General features: G+C 44.8%; 1 protein-coding gene and 1 long non-coding RNA gene across 4 annotated transcripts in view; one reads left to right on the top strand and one right to left on the bottom strand.

The window, feature by feature from the left end:
- Syn3 (synapsin III) overlaps positions 1-20,666 on the top strand; it is a 427,730-nt gene that overhangs the window by 94,992 nt on the left and 312,072 nt on the right. For both annotated transcript variants that reach the window (XM_046429615.2, XM_058574327.1), the window contains exon 4: positions 9,953-10,044. In XM_046429615.2, the coding sequence (XP_046285571.1) occupies positions 9,953-10,044 (92 nt within the window). The remainder of the gene's footprint in view (positions 1-9,952; positions 10,045-20,666) is intronic.
- LOC124083059 (uncharacterized) overlaps positions 1-20,666 on the bottom strand; it is a 92,511-nt gene that overhangs the window by 66,923 nt on the left and 4,922 nt on the right. For both annotated transcript variants that reach the window (XR_006848592.2, XR_006848590.2), the window contains exon 2: positions 12,993-13,080. This is a non-coding gene — a long non-coding RNA (uncharacterized LOC124083059). The remainder of the gene's footprint in view (positions 1-12,992; positions 13,081-20,666) is intronic.

Raw genomic sequence — 20,666 nt, 5'->3', positions numbered from 1 at the left:
GGACATCGGTCAGTTCATTCAGGACAAAGCCTTCCAGGTCTTCTGGTTGCCCAGGTCTGTGTGTGTTCTGGAGGTGTGGACAGGAAGACTTGCAAAAATCCGATCCTCAGGCTAAGGGGACAAAGAACATCATCCTACCGTGTCCTTGGTCTTGTTGTCCCTGGGCCTGTGTGGGCTGCTTTTCTTTTTAGAACATCATACCACCCGATGTCAAGACTCACCGTCTGCTACAGCAACGAGTCAGTGTGAAACGGATCAAGAACAGAGATGGAGCAGGAGAACACAAGAGAGAATTTAGAAACAGACTGACAAAATGAAGTGACTTGGTGTTTGGCAAAGTCACTTATGCAATTCTATTGAGAAAGAATGGTCATTTTAATAAATGGCGCCAAAATTTGAATAACCATAGAGACAAATTGAACTTTGAGTCCTACCTCACATAATATATAAAAATTTAATTCTAGATGGATTATAGGCTTAAATGTAAAGTATAAAACAATAAAGTATCTAGCAAGAAACAGTGAAAAGTGTCTATATGGTCTTGGAATAGGCAAAAATTTAGGATGAATGAAATCTAAAAGCTAACTGTAAATAATATTAAATAATCTTACTTTGTACATTCATATGAAGTATTTCTTTTGTGTGTGTGTGTGTGTGTGTGTACGTACATTCTACATTGGAAAATTAAGAAAGTAAGAAGACAAGCCATAGAAGAAAATATCTGCAAGTAAAAACATTTAACAAAAACATATGTCTAGAATATGTTTTAACATACTTCTTTCAAAGTAATAAGATAAACACAAACCAAAACACAAACATGAACAGGTACTTTTCCAAAGAGGTTATCTGAGTTTCTAATTAGCACATGAAAAAGTGTTCAGCGTTAATGATAGAGAAATGGAACCAAACTAAAACCACAATGTACTACCACTACAAATCCACAAATATAGCTAAGATTAAAAACAGACACCAAGTGTTGAATAGAAAAGCATGGAACAATTCTAACTCTCATATTGCTGGGGGGTATCTAAAATTACTAAGGCTCATGGGAAATTTATTCATAAGTATTTGCTAAAGCTAAATATCTGCCTACCCTATGACCCAGAAATTCTACTCCTAGGTAAATATATATTCCAAGGAAATATATACAGATATATATATATATATATCTCCAAGGAAATTAAGTGTATATTTCCACCAAAAGATATGTAATGAGTGTGCATTGCAGCTTTTTACTAATAGCCAGTGGCTAGAAATCTTCCAAGTGTCCAACAGCAGCAGAATGGATAAATATATTATTGTACATTCAGACAGCGATGCATTACATGGCGAAAACAATGAATGACTCCTGCTCCCTGCAAAGCATGGATGAATCTCACAGATATAATGTGAGTGACAGAAAACCAATACCAAGGAATACATACTGTGAGATGCCACTTACACAAGAAAAACACTGATCTATGGAGATGAAGACATTATGTGGCAGCATCATGGTGTGGGGCTTGAAAGTAGCTAGGATAAGGATGAGGGAACCTTCTCAGCTTCTGGAAATATTCCATATCTTGATCTGGGTATTCATGACGCAATGCAAATAAAATCCATATAGCTGTAATGTATAGTAATGTGTGCACTTGATTATATTTCTAAATCTATACTCTATCTCTTTTTAAGGCATTGTTCTAGGCTTTGCAGATACATATTGAATTTATCAACGTCTACCTCCAAGACAGATTATTCTACTCCACATACAGTAAGAACTTCCCATAGTACATTTCCCATTCCCATTGCCATCCTTAGTGCTTGCTATGATTTTCTTTTATATATGTTGTAAATTCCCATTTACATAGTACATGAAGTACTATGTTTTGCTTTAAACAGTTAATTATCTTTTACAGAGATTTTAAAGCTAAAATGATATTTATTTACCCACATATTTATCACACCCAAAACACTTCTTTTGTTCATCAGTACAAATCTCCATATATTATTATCATTCTGCCTGAAGAACTAACTTCCTTTAACATTTCTGAGCCTTTCAATAACTTCTCTCAACTTTTGTTTGCCTTAAAATGTTTTTATTGTGACTTCATTATCAATAGATACTTTTTAGGTTGATAGTTGTTTTTTTTTTCTTTCTATATTTTAAAGAAGTTATTTCACTTTCTCCTAGTCTGGTATTTTCTGGAAAAATGTTGGCTGTCATTCTTATCTTTGATATATATATATATATATATATATATATATATATATATATGTGTGTGTGTGTGTGTGTGTGTGTGTGTGTGTGTGTGTGTGTGTGTATCCTCACCCCTGAACTGTTTTGAAGATTTTCTTCTCACCACTGCTTTTTAGTATGTTTATTATGTGTATTGAAAGGATTTTTTTTTGAGGATTGGCTTATTTCACTATTTTTTTATCCTCAAAAAAATAAAGGCCAAGTGTTTTCTCTGATATCCTGATGCTAACTCACAACAAGAGGAGGAGGGAGTAGGGAACAATAGAAGTACTTTGGATTGGACAAAGAGGAATGAGGGGAAGGGATGGGGAATGGGAATAGGAAAAACAGGAGAATGAATCAGACATCACTATCCCATGTGCATATATGGTCACATGACCAGTGTAATTCTACATCATGTACAAACAGAAGAATGAGAAGTCATACTCCATACATGTATGATATGTCAAAATACATCCTACTATCATGTGTAACTAATAAGTACAAATAAAAATATTAAAAGGAAGATTTATTGAACATCTTGGGGGTGTGGATTCTTTCAGCTTTCATCAAATTTGGAAAAAGTAGGCCATTTAAAAAACTTTTTCTCTATTGGAAATTGAATTACTCATGCATTAGACTGGTTGATATCATGTAGCTCAACAGAGGTTCTGTTCACTTAAAAAAATTTTTTGTTGTTGTTTCTGGTGCTTCATTTTGTATAATTTTTATTGCTTTCTCTCCAAGCTCACGACATTTTCTTCTGTAATTAACAATTGTTAATCCCCTTACTACTTTTTTTTTGTCTATTTCAGATGTGATAGTTTTTATCTCTGGAAATTTCATTTTCCTTCTTTTATGTTTTTCCTTTCTCTCTTCATCCTATTATGCTTCCCTCCACATTCTTGTGAGTATAAAACATATTAACAATGGTTGTTTTAACTTCCACTTCTTTTACTTTTATAGTTTTTAGAGTTTTGTATTTATTTTGTTTGAATTGTTCATCAGTTATATTATTTTTGATGCTATGACAAATGAAATTGTTAATGTCTTTTATATTTGTTCACTGCAAGTACACAAAAATATTTGATTTCTGCTTATTGATCTTGTATCTTATACCTTGCAGAACGTGTTAGTTCTTACAGTTTTTTTAGAGGATTGTTAGAATTTTTTAGTATGAGATCATGTCATCTAACAGTAGTGTTACCACCTCTTTTCAGATCTGGATGCCTTTGATTTTATTTTCCTGCCTGATTGTCCAGCCTAGAACTCTCAATATAATGCTGAACAAAAATAGAGATTGTAGCCATCCTTGTCTCATTCCTCATTTTTAAGTCTCCTTTTTTTTAATTTTCTCACATTTCTTAATTCTGGGAATCCAAGGTCAAGGCACTGGCAGGTTGGTGTATTGTGAGGACATCTTCCATCAATGTCTTCTCTTTTTTTTTTTATTGGTTGTTCAACACATTACAAAGCTCTTGACATATCATATTTCATACATTAGATTCAAGTGGGTTATGAATTCCCATTTTTACCCCGTATACAGATTGCAGAATCACATAGGTTACACACCCACATTTTTACATGATGCCATATTAGTGATTGCTGTATTCTGCTACCTTTCCTATCCTCTACTATCCCCCCTCCCCTCCCTTCCCATCTTCTCTCTCTACCCCATCTACTACAATTAATTTCTCTCCTTGTTTTTTTCCCCATTCCCCTCACAACCACTTATATGTAATTTGTGTAACAATGAGGGTCTCCTTCCATTTCCATGCAATTTACCTTTTCTCTCCCTTTCCCTCCCACCTCATGTCTCTGTTTAATGTTAGTCTTTTCCTCCTGCTCTTCCTCCCTGCTCTGTTCTTAGTTGCTCTCTTTATATCAAAGAAGACATTTGGCATTTGTTTTTTAGGGATTGGCTAGCTTCACTTAGCATAATCTGCTCTAATGCCATCCATTTCCCTGCAAATTCCATGATTTTGTCATTTTTAGTGCTGCGTAATATTCCATTGTGTATAAATGCCACATTTTTTTATCCATTCATTTATTGAAGGGCATCTGGGTTGGTTCCACAGTCTAGCTATTGTGAATTGTGCTGCTATGAACATCGATGTGGCAGTATCCCTGTAGTACGCTCTTTTAAGGTCTTCAGGGAATAGTCCAAGAAGGGCAATAGCTGAGTCAAATGGTGGTACCATTCCCAGCTTTCCCAGAAATCTCCGTACTGCTTTCCAAATTGGCCACACCAATTTGCAGTCCCACCAGCAATGTACAAGTGTACCATTTTCCCCACATCCTCGCCAGCACTTGTTGTTGTTTGACTTCATAATGGCTGCCAATCTTACTGGAGTGAGATGGTATCTTAGGGTGGTTTTGATTTGCATTTCTCTGACTGCTAGAGATGGTGAGCATTTTTTCATGTACTTGTTGATTGATTGTATGTCCTCCTCTGAGAAGTGTCTGTTCAGGTGCTTGGCCCATTTGTTGATTGGGTTATTTGTTTTCTTATTGTTTAATTTTTTGAGTTCTTTGTATACTCTGGATATTAGGGCTCTATCTGAAGTGTGAGGAGTAAAAATTTGTTCCCATGATGTAGGCTCCCTATTTACCTCTCTTATTGTTTCTCTTGCTGAGAAAAAACTTTTTAGTTTGAGTAAGTCCCATTTGTTGATTCTAGTTATTAACTCTTGTGCTACGGATGTTTAAGTCTCCTTTAACTTCCATTTCTGCTCTTCCCATTAGCTCTCCCATTTCTGGATCTGTTCCTCTATTAGAGATAATGTTTTTCTGCTTCTTTGCACGCGTAGTAAGTTATGATTAATTGCCATAACTTTTTCATTATGAGTGTTGTACGCTGGATTTTGTTACATTCCTTTAAATAGTGGTATAATTTATTCTGCAGAGAAGTATACTTTAATACACAGTAAAGCTCTTTGAAATAAGCTTGATTCATTCAAGATTTACTTTTAAACTTCTTTTGGGACAAAGCTAGATAAAATGGTCAAACTTTCCACTTTGCCTGGGTCTAAGGAAGTTCCCGAGACATGGGAACTGATGGGCATCTGAGAATTAGTACTTGTAGTTCTAATGCTGGGAAGGCCCAAAGCAAAACAGGACAAATTTGTCTTCCTAGACGCAGAGCATGCTTTAATCCAGGAATAATTTAGTCCTAGTACTAAACTTTGAGAGCTCTGAGACGCTTCCAAAGTGGCTGCTCTTTGAGATTCTACCTGGAAAACCAAGGTATTCATATTACAAGGTCTTTATCCTCTAACCAGTGAGAACTTGAACTACCTCTAGACTTGTCTAGATTCTAGAGATTGTTGAGCCTGCTAATGAAGGTTTTCTCATTGATCTTATGATTTTTTCTTTTCTCTCCTCGTCATGTTAATACTTCCTTCTCCATCCTTGAGAATATGAAACAACAATTTCCTAAGAATGTGAACAATAGTTCCCTTTCAGGCATGCTCAAATCAGTACTCAGCCAAAGACCTGCATCTCTCTCCATGCAGAATTCAGTTTCTGTGCCTTCCATCTTTCCCTGTACTTTTTCCTGCAAATCCTAGCTGTCATGGCTCCCCTGAACTTCAGTCTCTGTATGCTCAACTCAGTGAGACTGAAGAGTTCTGTTTGCATTCTCCCAAGTCGTTCTTCTTCCTGGAAGCTGCCTCAAGGCAGTCATCTAGGGGAATCATGGGGATCATTTAATTTGCTTTCTTTTTGTAGAAACTGAAGTCCTGACATGCCTGTTGTATAATGGCTGAAAACCGCTGCTTAACGGACTTTGTCTGGTTTCCTCCTTGCTTAAGATGGGGGTTCAAATAGAGTCAATCTGTAAATAGAAGTCCTTGTGCATATTCTATGCCTTAATATTTTTTTAATTTATGTGTTTTAAATACTTGAAGTAGTTGCTGTTTTTCTGCTTACACGATTTTTGATGGTTTTGGTTTATTCTCACGAAGACAATGAAATATTTGAAAATAATAATGACAGCTATTTACAGAGGCCTTCCTATGTCTCAGTCCTGGGCTGGTTGTCTCATAATCATAAATCTTCACAAAAATTTTGAAGATGAATTTATTAACACCATTGTCTCTATTCCAGAGACGTCCAAACTAAGATTCAATCTGTAGGACTTCATTTTTTTTCATAAGTAGAAGTCCTTATGCAAGTTAGTAACTTGCCTAAACTTACATCTGAATGTGCTCTCCCGAGTACGCATTTATTCCTACCACAGTCCCTAAAGTGTAGTATCTAAAAAAGACACCGCACCTAACCCAGCTGGAGCTAAAACAATATTGAGGTCAAGAGGTTAACTCATGCAGGAAATTTAAGTGATTCTGACCGTACTGCTTTATGGTTTAAGTAAACAGCTGGTTTATTACTGTGTGTGTGAGAGAGAGAGAGACAGACACAGGTGGACAGAGAAAGAATACGTGTGCATAATGATGTGCCTAAATGCCTGTGTTTGGTGCAGTGACTGAGGGATCCTGACCCCGTCACATTGATCTTCCATGAGTTCTGGTGACTTTGCACACAACAATGAAGTTACATTCATTTTCCAAAGTTACTGAATTAGTTTCCAAGGGCTGCCATGACACGTTAGCATAAACTAGGTGGCTTAAGCAATAGACATGTATTCTCTCTGGTTCTAGAGATTACACACCCTAAATTAAGGTTTCTGTGGGACTGCACCCCATCTGAAGGCTCTCAGAGAGAATCCTTCCTCGACTGCCCCCCACCAGCCTCAGTGGATCCAATGGCATTCATTGGCATTGATCCAATTTCTGCCCCAATTTTCACATGGCCTTTCTCCCTATGTCTCTCTGTCTCCCTCCCTCCTGTCTTCTAAGGACTTGTCATTGAATTTGGGTAATTCAACTTCAAAAACCCCATTTAATTACATCTTAATTACTTCTCCAAAAACCCCATTTCCAAAAAAAAAAAAAAAACAAAAAGCCCTCCCACCTCCCACCCCAAGGCATCAGAGGTTAGGACCTGAACACATCTTTCCAGGAAATACAATTGAATCCACTACAGTTTCTACGGGGGCTCTGAGACCCTTCCAAAGTGGCTGCTCTTTGAGATTCTACCAGGAAAACCAAGTTATTTTGAAGAAGCGGCTTGGATCCTCTATTTCATTTCCATAGCTATTGAAGATTTTAGAAGTTAAATTCAGAGGAAGGCCGTACTTCTTTACCACCTCAACTGTCTATGCTTGATCCAGCCGAGGCCTGCTACTCTGTGACCCAAGCATCTACTACTCTAATTATCCATAAACCACAGATGGAAAAGAACCCCGCACAACTAGACCTGAGCAAGACAGGCCTCCAGCTTCACAAAGTCCACCCAGAGCCGACCCTGCATTCGGGCGGCAAGACAGTCCCTGGGTCTGCACCGTGGTTGGCAGGAGATTCTACTCCCCACGATTCTGATGAACTTCCTTTCCTCATGGTGACCAGCTCCCCTGTTTTGCAGGCTTCTTCTAACTTCTCTGCCACCCACAAGCAGCAACTTTTCTTCACCCTTCTTGGTGATCTTGCCAGGGAAGTAGCTTGAGCATCATGGGGCTAATTTGCAAAGCTTCAGACGTAATAACCAGGTCATGACCACTGTTTACCAACCTAAACTCTTTTCTTTTCACCTTATCACAGCACGATGAGGTTGTTAGTTAGAGCTAGGGACGTAGTATTCTAGGTTTCCTTCAATGCTCTGGTGGAGAGGGCGGGGTCTTTGGTCTTAATTCCTATTAAATGATTCCAGGGAGATACATTTAAGTCACCATGAAAATCATATTTACCTTCAATGCAAACTTGTCTTTTCTCTTTAAATGGATTATTTCTAGGTCTCTAAAATTTCCAGTTATGATCTACCTGGTGCCTCATTCAGCTGAACAGCTTGGGTATGCAGTGTAAAGCACAATATCAACAGGCTCTGCAGTCTAGCGAGACCCTGGCTCAAAATAAAAGACACAAAAGGGCTCGGGATGTGGTTCAGTGGTTAAGTGCTACTGGGTTCAGTGCCTGGTACCCCCGACCCACACCGCCCCCCAAAATACTCACAGGCTCTGAAGCCAGACTGCCTGGGGTTGAATAGTCACTCCTGCTACCTAGTATGTGACATTGAAGTTACTGATGTCTCTTTGCCTTGGTTTTCTCATCTTGAAAAATGAGGATTCAATGAATTCATGCATGCGAATGCTGAGGCCAGCACAGGATTCATATATGGGAGTGGTTTTGTGTAGTCACTAAGTCCAAAACCTGCTTTTGGCACCACTGTGCATAAGTTTGGGGAGATGCCCTTTAGATGACATCATTATTGGCTGACTTGTTACCTCCCAAGACTCACATGCAGTCTTCAGGTACAGTACCTCTGAGTGTGACCTTATTTGGAGATGGGCCTTTTAAAGACGCAATCAAGGCAAAGTGAGATCATTAAAGTGAGAGTGTACCTGTGTGACTGACATCCTTAAAGGTGGCTTTGGACACAAGGACATGCATAGGGAAGATGACGTGAAGAGACAAAGGGGAAAGATGGTTCTCTTACAAGCCAAGGAAAGAGGTCTGGCATAGATCCTTCCTTCACAAGCCCTCAGAAGAAACCAACCCTACCAGCACCTCGACTTTGAACTTCTAGCCTTCAGACCTGTACACAATAAATCTTTGCTGTTTAAGCCAACCAGTGGTGGTACTTTGTTACAGCAACCTTACAAAACATACAGATGATTGTCACAATGAACCTCCATCTCAGGGGCATGTGTTGTGGTCAGAGGAATGAATTCCATGGGATTCTAACTGAGAGCAACAGATGCTCAGTAAGGTTTGCTTAAACCAATAAGTACGCAAAAGGATGGAACTGCAAATCCAGAGGCAGGACCATTGCTGGTCCATGAATGTCAACAGGATTCCCCATCTCTTGCCCCTGTGTCTTTTTCCCTATCTTGGTGATGGTGATATCTCTCTCTCTCTCTCTCTCTCTCTCTCTCTCTCTCTCTCTCTCTCTCTCCTTCCACACTCCACTATGGTTTCCTATTGTTCTCCATTTGCAGCCAGCAGGAAACATGGTCTTAAATAGCACCCAGGTTTGTACAGTAAAGAGACAACCACCTAGAAAGAACCTGTGTGGAGCACTCAGCACTTTCAAGTTCTCAGGGAGGACCATCTTATTCCTCCACCCTGGGTCCGATGCCCACCCCACCCACTGTGGCCAAAATGGCAGCATGTCAGTGCACAGGCACAGAGCCATGTGGGTGGAGGTGAGAGAAGTCATTACCAAAAAAGGGAGGTGCAGGCAAATAACTTGAGGAAGGTTCTGGGACCAGAGATACGTTGTCATGGATCTGTGACCCAGCACCCCTGCAGCATGAGCCAGAAGAAGTCCAGCAAAAACTGGCCCATTAACAGCATTTGGTCATTTCCTGGTCCCAGAGCTAGAGTGGCCTCTTCTCCCTTCAAGGAGGCAGAAATGAATAGTGGTTAAAATTATGGGTCTTTGAATCAGAGGTTCACAAGTTGGGTCCCATTCTGCCTTGGGTTCACTGTGTGATCGCGAGCGTGTCACCAGGACACTGTGTAGCTCAGCTTCCTCATCTTTCAGAAATGAAGCTCCAGGCAGCTTTGCTAAGATTGAGCTGGAGCTTAATGCGCATTTCCCACGGATACCCACGGGGTGCGTGTGAGCAGCTGCACGGTGTCGGGACTCAGCGGGTTCTCTTCTGTTTGCTCTCTCCCTCAGGCAGAGTTCTCGGAGTTGAACCTGGCTGCCTACGTCACCGGGGGCTGCATGGTGGACATGCAAGTCGTGAGAAATGGGACCAAAGTCGTGAGGTAAGCAAGACAGAGGTACGGAAAGCCTTCCGACAGGTGCACACGGGACACCTCCCATCGCCTGCTCTACCTCCTGCCTGCCACCTGACTCCCGCACACGGCTCTCTTCCATGCAGAAGGTCTGCGTCCAAAGAGGTGCTATTGGGACCAAAAAAATGACTAATGGCACAGAGCACCTGGGAAGCATCTATGAGGTCCAGGATCAAGTCACAGGCTGGGAGTGGAACGACGTGAGTTCCGTTTCCAGCTTTGTGACTCTGTTCTGTCAGATATTTAGTGTCTCTGAATCTCAGGTCCCATCTGTAGCACAGCGATAGCCACACTCAAGTCAGAGGCCACTGGAGTGTGCACGGTCTCGGGTGTGGGAGGGCGACCCTTTCACTTTAAGGGTTTTGAGGATGCATCTGATCCTGCTTCTAGCAATACCGCAGACTGGATGCTCAGAGGATCCCCTCCAGGTCTGAACAGGACTGGCCATAATACTTTCCAGAAGTCTATTTATTCTGTATGCCAAGACGGAGAGGAAATGAGGGAATTCTTCAGAAGCCAGAAATGACAAGGAAGTATAAATCCACAGGAGAGATGAGTACGTGTACACATACGGTCCTCTCTAGTGAAGTCCCCAGAGAATGGCGCATACCAGGTTGTGTGAGGGCTTGAGGAGGCAAGACACAGGATCAGATCTGGGGAAGCCGGGAGACAGGAAACACTTTGGGGGGAATTTGTTTGGCATTTGTTTCAAGTCTCGTCAAATGTTAGGACGTGAGTGTCTCAGGCTGGGGACGGGAAATGAGGAATGCGTTCCACGAGTAGGAAAGAGCCTTACAAATAACCCAGAGAGTGGTGCTTGCTTGGGAAATTATGACAATTCTACATCATTTATTGAGCACCTACTGTGTGCCAAGAAAGACTTCCAATAATGGTGAGCTAGATTATTTGAACCAACTTTTCCACTGAAAACAACTTAAAACTAGTTTTCAGTAGTCATAATGTTTACAGCACTTCAAGGGGTTGGCACAACAATAGGAATTACCAAAAAGAAATGATAAAATGATGGAAACCCAAGGAGATAAATGAGTTTATAAAATCAGCTGTCTTCTGAGTGTAGTTGTTAAGTCAGTCAATTTTTCAGCTGGATGTGACAACCGAGGGAGGAAAAGGGAGACAGAAACCAACACCAGGGCCATCCGTAGCATGGACTGTAATGACAGACCCTCTCGACAAGAAGCTAAGACCCCAAAGGACCGCATCTTCAAAGTGAACACGGACCATAAGTAGATGAGCCCTCAAAGTAATTGTGAGTTGAATTGCAGTTTGAATCACCTGGACCTTCCAGAAGTGTTAAAGTTGGTTCATGGTGATCGCAGACACCGAGAAGTCAAAGCAAGTCCTAGGTGGGGGAGGACACTTTCATCCTTGACTTCAAGTAATTCTTTATTCAATGGTTAACACACAGTCAAAGGTAACTAGGCACGGGTGCCATGATTAGGGAAAATGAAACAAGGGACAATAGAAACGCAACCTTAGAGACACCAGATACTGGATTGTCAGACACAGATTAATAAAAGAAAAAAATAGATGATAGGTAGAAAATATCTGATCAGGCTCGAAAATATCTGCTGGAAAGAGGGAGCATTAAAGTGACCACCGGTTTAACAAGAAGCAAACAGAACTTCCAGAAATGAAGAAACTATAATAACCCAAATTACTGGTGTGTTGTGTTAAACACAGCTGAAAAAAATTATCCTGAAACAGGCACAAAGAGAAAAAGATTGGAAATGCAGAAGAGATGGCGAAATTCCAGGAAAAGATAGAACAGCCGTTTAATCACAGTCTCAGAAAAAGAATAGAACAGAGGCAGCTTTCCAGGAAATGATTCTTTCAGAAAGATTCCAAACTTCCCAAGCAGAAGCTCAACCGACAGCGGGAGATGAGACTGGTCAGGATATGTTATGTGCACGTACGAAAACGGCAAAATGAATCCCTGGTTACGTATGATTAGAATGCACCATTAACATTTTTTAAAAGAATTCTATTTTATGGTGTGTACTTTTAGAACAACAATGTAACTAACTTTGGAAAGATAGAGAAAAATACCTTAGTGGTAGCCAGAGAAAAAAATATTTCTTATATTGTAGTGACAGACAGCTTCTGAGGGTCACAGTAAACTTATCTTCAGTGTGTTTAAAGAAATTAACTCTGTCCTCAGGAAAACATCTTTTATGAATAATGACAAAATAAAAACATTCACAGACCAAAAGGAGACCCACGCTAGGGTCATTCTAAAGTATGTCCTTCAGGCCAAAGGAAAATGACCCTTGGGTAGCATAGAACTATAAGAGGATGTGAAGAGGTGGAAAATGTTTAAAAACCATGCTTCCAAAGGACAATAACAGGAAGATCTTATGAATCTGAGAAACATGAAAGATTAAAATACACAACACTGAGTTAATGGAGACGGGGAGGGTGGAAGGAATTCAGGTTTACTGAGACCCTTCTATTGTCAGGGAAGAACGTCAGTGTGTTGATTAATAATAGGCTTTGATGCAAATTTAAAGACGCATGAGATCATTTTAGCATAATTATTTAGAAATAGAAATAGGATGTAGTGCTTCAAAACCAACACAGAAAAATGTTACAAATATGTAATGCAATAAAAGAGAGTTGGCTTAAGCACAAACTTATCAGCAGGGATGATGTTCTGAACTTCTCATCTAGCGGGACTAGTTATTAAAATGTCAGTTTTTTTATATAAGCTGGTAAATGACCTCTCCTTTGGGTACCTTCCACTGCCCTCACCCCACCAACAGGCACAGCCATGGAACAGCTGTGTCCCCTAATCTACCATAGTCCTGTTTCCAAATTCCATACCCTTGCTCCTTTCTTGTCCAGAACTCATAGGGGAGCCGTGTCCTCAAAGGCAGTAGAGAACCCCAGAAAGCAAATACCTGATTCCCCAAGTTTCTTCTAGGCTTGTGAGTTTCTCTGCATCTCCTGGAGTCGCCCTCTCATGGTCACTTGTGAGAACTGCAACCCCTGCAGAGGAGCAGTTAAAATATTTTGGTCACCAGTGTACATTAATAATTACATTAACTATAAATGAACTAAATGATCAAATTAAAGAATAAGGTTTCCATGGCAAATTTTTAAAAATCTGACTCCATTCTATACAAGAGATTAATTTAAAACGTAAGATTACAGAAAGTTTAAAAGTTAAAGAACAGAGAAAATACATCACATAACTACTAGGCAAAAAGAAAGCTAGCTAATGCAGCTACATGAATATTGGGGGAAATAGACTTCCAGGTGAAATGAATTACTAGGGGAGAGAAAGCAATATGTAATGATAAAGGGTTCATTTACCGAGAAGAAAGAATAATTGAGTTCATCAGCACCAAATAAAAGTAGTCTAAAATAGGACTTAAAAATCAACAAGACTTCAGGAGAATTAAGCAAAGTCCACCATCACAGGATATTTTGAGAATGATGCTAGATATAGACATTCTTGTTCTTCTCACCCTCAAGAACTGTAAAAAAAAAAATACTATTTAGTGATCTGTATGTGCTCATATTCGATATTTTGTACTTATGTCCCACTAATATATTTGGGAGTCTCCTTCTTTGGACTATAGAGGAAATGAGACTATCTATCCCATTAGATTTCAAATTTGGTTGCAGATTAGAAGCACCTAGGTTCATAATTTTGATGCCTAGGCAATACTTCAGGCCAATCACAGTGGAACCCCCCAATTGGGCAGCCAAACTTTCCCAGATTGTCCCTGTGGTGACCTGGCTCTGAGGCCAGGTGAGGTTGCTTCTGGGATATGCTGTCTGGACACAAGAATCACTTTACAAAAACAGTCTTCTTCCAGGCCTACCTACTCCTTTCTGAACTTCCATAATTGTTTACAAAAATGAATTTACTGAGCTATTCCAGGTATTTCTTAGTCAGCTAGTTTCCCAGTATTTAAGAACGGCAGACTTTGAAGTAGTTTGTTACATGTTGAATTGTGTCCCCCAAAAATAATGGGTTCAAGTCCTAACCCCTGGTACCTGAGAATGCGCCCTTATCTGGAAATAGGGTAGTTTCAGATGTGATGAGTTAGGTCATACTAGAACACAGTGGGTCCTTGATTCAATATGACGGTGTCCTTACAAGGAGAGAAAAATAGGGGCACAGAAATACCGGGAAGATGCCAGTAATGATGGGGACAGAGACTGGAGTGATCCATCTAGAAGCCAAGGGGTGCCAAGGGTCACCTGTAGCCACTGAGGGCAGGAGACAGTCCTGCAACACAGTACCCCTCAGAGTCCTCGGAAGGAACCACATCTGTGGAAGCTTTGATTTTGGACTTCTGGCCCCCAGACCTGTGAGGGAATAAGTTGTTTTAAGCCGTCAAGTTTGTAGTGTTTTGTTAAAGCAGCCCTGGAGAACTGTAAACATGGCAGCGCTTCTCAAATTTTCACGTGCATACAATCTCCTGGAGATCTTATTACAGGGCAAATAATAATAACAGTGATGATGAAGATGATGATGATGATGATGATGATGATGATACAGGTTCCTGTCCATCAGGTCTTCAGGTAGAGCCTGAGATCTGAACTTCCCATCAGCTCCCCAGTGAAGTTAAGGCTTCTGGTCCTGCAGACTCCATTTAAGCAATGCGGACGTGGACGAGCTCTCTGATGCTGCTGGTGGAAGGCCACGCTTTGAGTAGCTAGGGCTGTGAAGGTTGGAAGCCCTAGGTTCAGGGAACCAGACTTCTAAAACCATGCATGCACACCAGGGGGCCCCAGACTGATTAACACTGTGTCCTGCAGGTGGGGAATCAGTAGACTCTTCCTGAGCCCCACAGGGCCCTAGCCTGCCTTCTCTGTGGTCTCCCACATAGGAATGTTGATCCTGGTCTTCACTTGCACAATATTCTTTCTAAGACACTTTGGTGTTTTATCAACAATGCCCCCAAAGCATTCCCAAATGTGCAAGGCCTGGATCTTCTGCAGTTTTGCTCAAGAGAAAAACCTTCCAGGAAAAGAGCACGATCCACTTGACTAAGCTCGGGAAGACCCAGGGAGCTGCTAAAACACTGTCTCAGAGCGTGACGTGGAGGGTGTTTCTGGAAGCGGTTCGCGTTTGAATCAGTAGGCTGCCTAAAGATGATCCCTTCTCACCCATGTGGGCAGGCACCAGCCAAACAGGAAAATCCCTCTCTTCTCGGCCTGAGGCATCCTTTTCTCCTGCCCTTGGACCACAGAGCTCCCACTGCTGGGGTCTTGACACCCCAGCACTCACACCCACGGCCCCTCAGTGCTGGCCTTAGCTGGGAATTACACCATCGCCCCCTGGTTCTCAGGCCTTCCAGCGTCCCTGAGCCTCCTGCTTGCAGACGGCAGGTGGTAGGACTGCTCCGTCTCCATCATCCCGGGCACCAGGCTCCATCACAAATCTCCTTTAACATATATCCTGGGGCCCCCGTTTCTCTGGAGAACCCTAATACAGGAGTCCAGGATGGGGGTAGAGCAGAGCGCTCCTGGTTTTCTTCAGTGTCCAGCCCTTCTGCTTTGGGAAGCGGCTGTGAGATGTCCCCTGGGGGCCACCCGCTCCCTGCCATAGCCTGTGTGGTGTGTGCAGCTGGTGACAGGTGACAGCCTCAGTCTGTTAGACTCTCACCTTGGGACTCAAGCCAGGCCCACAGGATCCCTCAGAAGACTTCAGGTGCAACTGTGGGATGAGGGGCCCGTGAGTTCCGCTGGGACTGCTGAGCCGGGGAGGTGGTCCCCGGAGCTGGTCGCTCTGTCTCCCCTTGAGGGAATGACCTGCCCAGGGTGAGGCCAAGCCAAAGGGAAGAGGCGCGAGAGAGACCCTAGGACCTGATGGGGTGCTCGAGGCTCTGGATCTTGGGGATCTCACTCATCCCCAAAACTTGAGCCAAAAAAAAATCCCTTTTGGTTGAAGCTTGGATAGAACATAGAAAATTCATGACTTTTATTTATTTAGCAAACATTGTTACAGCGTTCCCTCCCGCGCTAGGCTCCATTCCAAGCACTTAACATACATTAAGTCATTTCTCCTTTCAACACCCCCAGTTTAGAGATAAGGAGATCGACACACCGAGGCAGGGTCATGGAGCCCAGGTGTCCAGCCAGTGGGAGAGCGGGGTCCAAGTCTGGCCAGAGCCTGTGGGTGGCAGCCTAGGGCAGCACTGCCTCTGTATCCGGGCAGAGTGTCACAGCCAAGGCTCCTTAAAGGGCATAAGTTCCCCATAGGAGCCGAAGGCAGGGTGCAATGGGCAACCATTGGGAGGAAAACACTGGGAGAATCCAGATCTCTGACTCTGAGCGGGGAAGAGGGAAGAGCTAATTGCCACTTATCCGCGGCCTCTGTTCACCAGGTCTGAGCTCAGTGTTTATGTGAAGCATGATCTTATCACATCCTCACAAGATGGTCTAACTGCAGAGTAAGGCAGTACGGCCCAGTGGTGAGAGCTGAGTCTGGGTGGTCCTCCCAGATCTGCCACTGGGAGAGCAGCCATGTGGCCGTGACAGTGCCTGATCTGGGATACTTTCTACTAATGTGAATGCTGATAGCTCCTCCTCGGAGGGCCGGAGTGAGGGTGAGACAAGATGGTGTACATGAGGGGTTCGCAACAGCGTCTGGACCAGGGTCATCACTAAATTAAGGGCTGATAATTATTACTATAGTCCCATTATACAGAAGCAGAAACTGAGTCCCAACTACTGAGTTACACTGGGGATCATTAAATCGCTTGCACCGAGTCACACTTTTAGAAAGTGGCAGCATCAGGTCTGAACCTGATGGGATCCCAAGTGAATTTTCAGGTGTCTTTAACTCCTTGCCTCTCCCGCTGTCTGCCCCATGTCATCTGGTCCTGTTGCTCCCACACCAGGCCGGCATGATGGACCCCGAGTCTCTAAAATGTAGCAAGGGGTGGGAGACGCTGTTAGTCAGCTTTCCGTCACTGTGACACAATGCCCACGCTCAACCACCTTAGAAGAAGGAAAGGTTAGTTTTGGTTCACGAGTCCAGGATCTCTTGCCCCTTTTGCTCTGGGCCTGCGGGGGCACAGTGCGGCGTGGCAGGAGGGTGTGATGGAGGAGACCCGTTCACCTCATGGTGGCAAGAAAGCAAAAGGAGAAAGAGGGACCGTGGTCCCAATGTCTCCTTCAAGGACACACCCAGTGACCTAACTTCCTTCTACTGGACCCTACCCAGGAAGGTCCCACCACTCCGGCAGTGCCAGGGACTGGGGACCAAGTGTTTGACACATGGGCCTTTGAGGAACATTCCAGATCCAACCTGGGCATAATCTCTGCAGAGGGTGGAGTATGGCTGGAGGTCACCCAGGACGCGGCAGGGGTGTGCTTCTCTCACTTAGAAACCTATCCCTCGTTTATCTAGAAAAATCTCATTTAACATCATTTTTGCAAGGGCTGCGCGAGATGCTGCATGTGAAAAGCCCGTTCATTCCACAAGTGCTCATTAAGGACCGACCATGTCCCCAACACCGTTTCCAGTAACAGAAATTGTGTCAGACAGAGGCCAGGTGGGAGGCAGAGGTCACCCCCAAATGGCTTAAGAAAGGAGACTTCAAGGAGGTACTTACTGAAGGATGTGGGGGGCCAAGGGAAAAGGAGGCGCTCAGAAGGCACAAGAGGGAGAGAGAATTGCAGGTCCAGCATCCAGACTCTGAAAACCTGAACCGCTTCCAAATTCGGAATTTCTAGAGCGCCCACGCGACCCTGCAAGGGGAGAATCCCCCAGCACGAAACTGTTTCTTGAACAAAATTTCAAAAGATGAGTGTTTGAAATGACTTTCGGGCTGTGTGTCTAAGGTGTATATGAAGCATCGATGAATTTTGTATTTAGACTTGGGTCCCGTCCCCAAGATCTCTCATTATGTGTATGCAAATGTTTCCAAATCCCAAAATACGCAAAATGCAAGACGCTTCGGCACTTGGGCTAAGGGATTCCCCAACATGTAACAGGCTGATCTAGAAGGGTTGACCTGGACCCGAGCGGGAGAGCTGCCCTGTGGAAGCTGGTGCTGTGGACGCTCCCAGATACCTCCAACGTCATGGCACCGAGGCAGGTGGGACCTATGAAGGTGGCCTTCCCTCCCTCTGACCTGCAGTCTCCGGTGGAGGCCAAAGCCAGGCAGAGCGGGTGGGCAGGAGAGCTGGGTTATGCCTCCTGACCCCACTCCATTCTTTCCCTCGCTGCCCTGGGTCCCAGGAGGCTATCCCTTAGGGGATCTCAGTGAACAGGTACCGCAAGCCCCTCTCCCCAGGGAGGATTCTGGGGGGGGGGGGCTTTCCAAATGACAAAGCGTAACACACGAGTCGGTTAAATCAGCAGAACTTGCAGCCATGGCATGGACGGCCCTCCCAGCTCCACTCTCTGTGCCACATGTGAGCCACAGCTGGCCACTCGAGGTGCCCAAGGGCCAGCCAGACAGCCAGGTTCTTGGGAAAGAACAGAGGCCATCCCAGGGGGTGTTGAAATCCGTGCTCTGTGGGCAGCTGCGGCCCTTTCTGGGCCCAAGCTCAAGCCTGGCTCCAAACAGAGTGATTTAAAGAACAGGGGAGGTTGGGGCTGGGGAGCCCTGTCCACACAGATGGGCTTGAAACACAGGTCAGGAGGAGCTAAGGATGCAATCCCTCGAGGAGGCAGACGTTAATGAGGCCCCAGTCTAATTACACAAGCCAGGCGCTCGGTCTCCAGCATGGGGCAACACTAAATTGCAGGCACCCGTTCAAACCACAGTTCAATCCACCTAGACTGATAATGGGAATCCGCTCATTAGAAGGTCAGACCCCAGAGAGCCGAGAGCCTGGAGGAGGGGGAGGCGGAGCTGGAGGACACGGCAGAAACCCCGACATTGGACACTCCCAGGTCTGCCCCTCCTGCCCCCAGGAGCCAGCCGCCCTGGCTGACGGTTTACAGGGGCGATGTTTCGGCCAAGAGGTGGATGCGTGGGCTTGTCCCAGAGGCGGGCATGTTCTACCAAATCCTAGAGACCCAGAGTCGGAAAAGCCCCTTAAGCATCTCCTGGGAGTTGCCACTGGACAGATGGACAGATCGTGGCCCAGGGACCCGGGGAGGGGGACTTGTCTAAATCCCCAACTCTGAGCTCCTGAGCCAGGATCCGCCCCCAACCTTCCGGAGCCTTTGTCCTGGGAACTCTCAAACACCCCATTAAAAAATATTCTTTTCATTAATAACATTCCTCACTCTCGATTGCACACATCATTGTCCTGGGCATCCTCAACTTTGAATTTCAAATTCCAGATGGTCATTCATTCAACAAGTATTTATTGAGCACATTCCGGGTGCCAGGCAGGGCCTGGCAAACGTCCCCGAGAGCACAGCTCCTCCTCCGCCTCCCGGGTCTGGAAGAGTCCCCCCTGCCCCCCCCCCCCCCCCGGGCTCTCCTGAAGGGGTCCACACCCACCGAGCCTCTCCTTCTCCTTCCCTTCATTCCTTAACTATGCTCCAGGCCCAGAGGACCCAGTGGAGAAGGAAACAGACCGTGGCCCCTGTGGAACTGACATTTAAGTTGCAGAAAACAGATATGGGTTCCAAAGGCGGGTTGGCAGGTGGTGAGAAATGGTGAGGCAGAGAGAGGACATAGGGCGCGGCTGGTATTCGAGGTGGGACAAGCAGGGAAGGCTTCCTGGAAGAGGAGGCTTCAGTAGAGGCAGAGAGAGCAGAGCAGAAGAAGCATCCCTCTTGCCTGTGAGCGTCCCTGCACTCGGGTGAGGGGCAGCTCGGGGGCTGGAGGAGGGAAAAGAGGAAAGACCCACTCCCTGGCCCCCCCACAGTCCTTGGGTACCTCGAGGTTGTCCTTCCACGGCTCCTTCTCTGCCTCCCTGCCCTAAGGGGGAGTCCAATGCCCCTCTTCCGTGCTCACAAAGCATCTAGGACCTGTCCAGGTAGGTGGCACGGCTTTGTGGCCAAGAGCCCACCTGCAGAAGTGGAGCAGCCCCCTGGGTGGCGCCCAAGCTGTGCCACCTTAGATCCGTCCCTCCCTGTTTCCGCCCTTGGCTTCCCGTCTGTGAGGGGTCTGGCCTCCTCTCAAATGTCCCCTCTCAGAGGGACCTTGCCAGACCCTGCCACCCCGCTCTCCCGCTGCAAGGACGTTTCTCCCTCAAGCTTTTATCGCTGCCTGAAATGAAGGTGGCTAGGTCCACAGGGCTGGGCCCTGCCGGAGGACGGAGATGTAACGGAGACGGAGATGTTCAGTCCGCAGAGCCGCCGGGTGATCTCGTCCGCTGAACTGTTTCCTGGGATGAGCATCGTAGGCAGGAGTCTGCCTCGTCCCCGTGGTACTCTCTAGTGTCTGTCCCCTACCGAGGCCTGGCTACCTCGCCCTACAGTGAAGGAGGGATGCCCCAGCCCTTCCGCTCTGTCTCCCCTGGGTTGATCCCGCCTCGAGGATCAAGTTCAGGAGGGATGCCCCAGCACCTGGCAGGACGCCTGGATCCTCGCTGAAGGCACTCACGGCTGGCCGACTGTCCCCACGAATAAAAATCCCCCCACTCTGCACAGTGAGAACTCACCGCTGAGAGATCTCAGGCCACGGCTGGACCCGGGCACAGAC

This window comes from Marmota monax, unplaced genomic scaffold (genome assembly GCF_021218885.2).
Source record: "Marmota monax isolate L192 unplaced genomic scaffold, Marmota_monax_Labrador192_F-V1.1 WCK01_AAM20220418_F8-fsc00051, whole genome shotgun sequence".
NCBI lineage: Eukaryota > Metazoa > Chordata > Mammalia > Rodentia > Sciuridae > Marmota > Marmota monax.
Note: the sequence above shows the minus strand (reverse complement) of the source record. Positions and strands in the feature narration are given on the sequence as shown.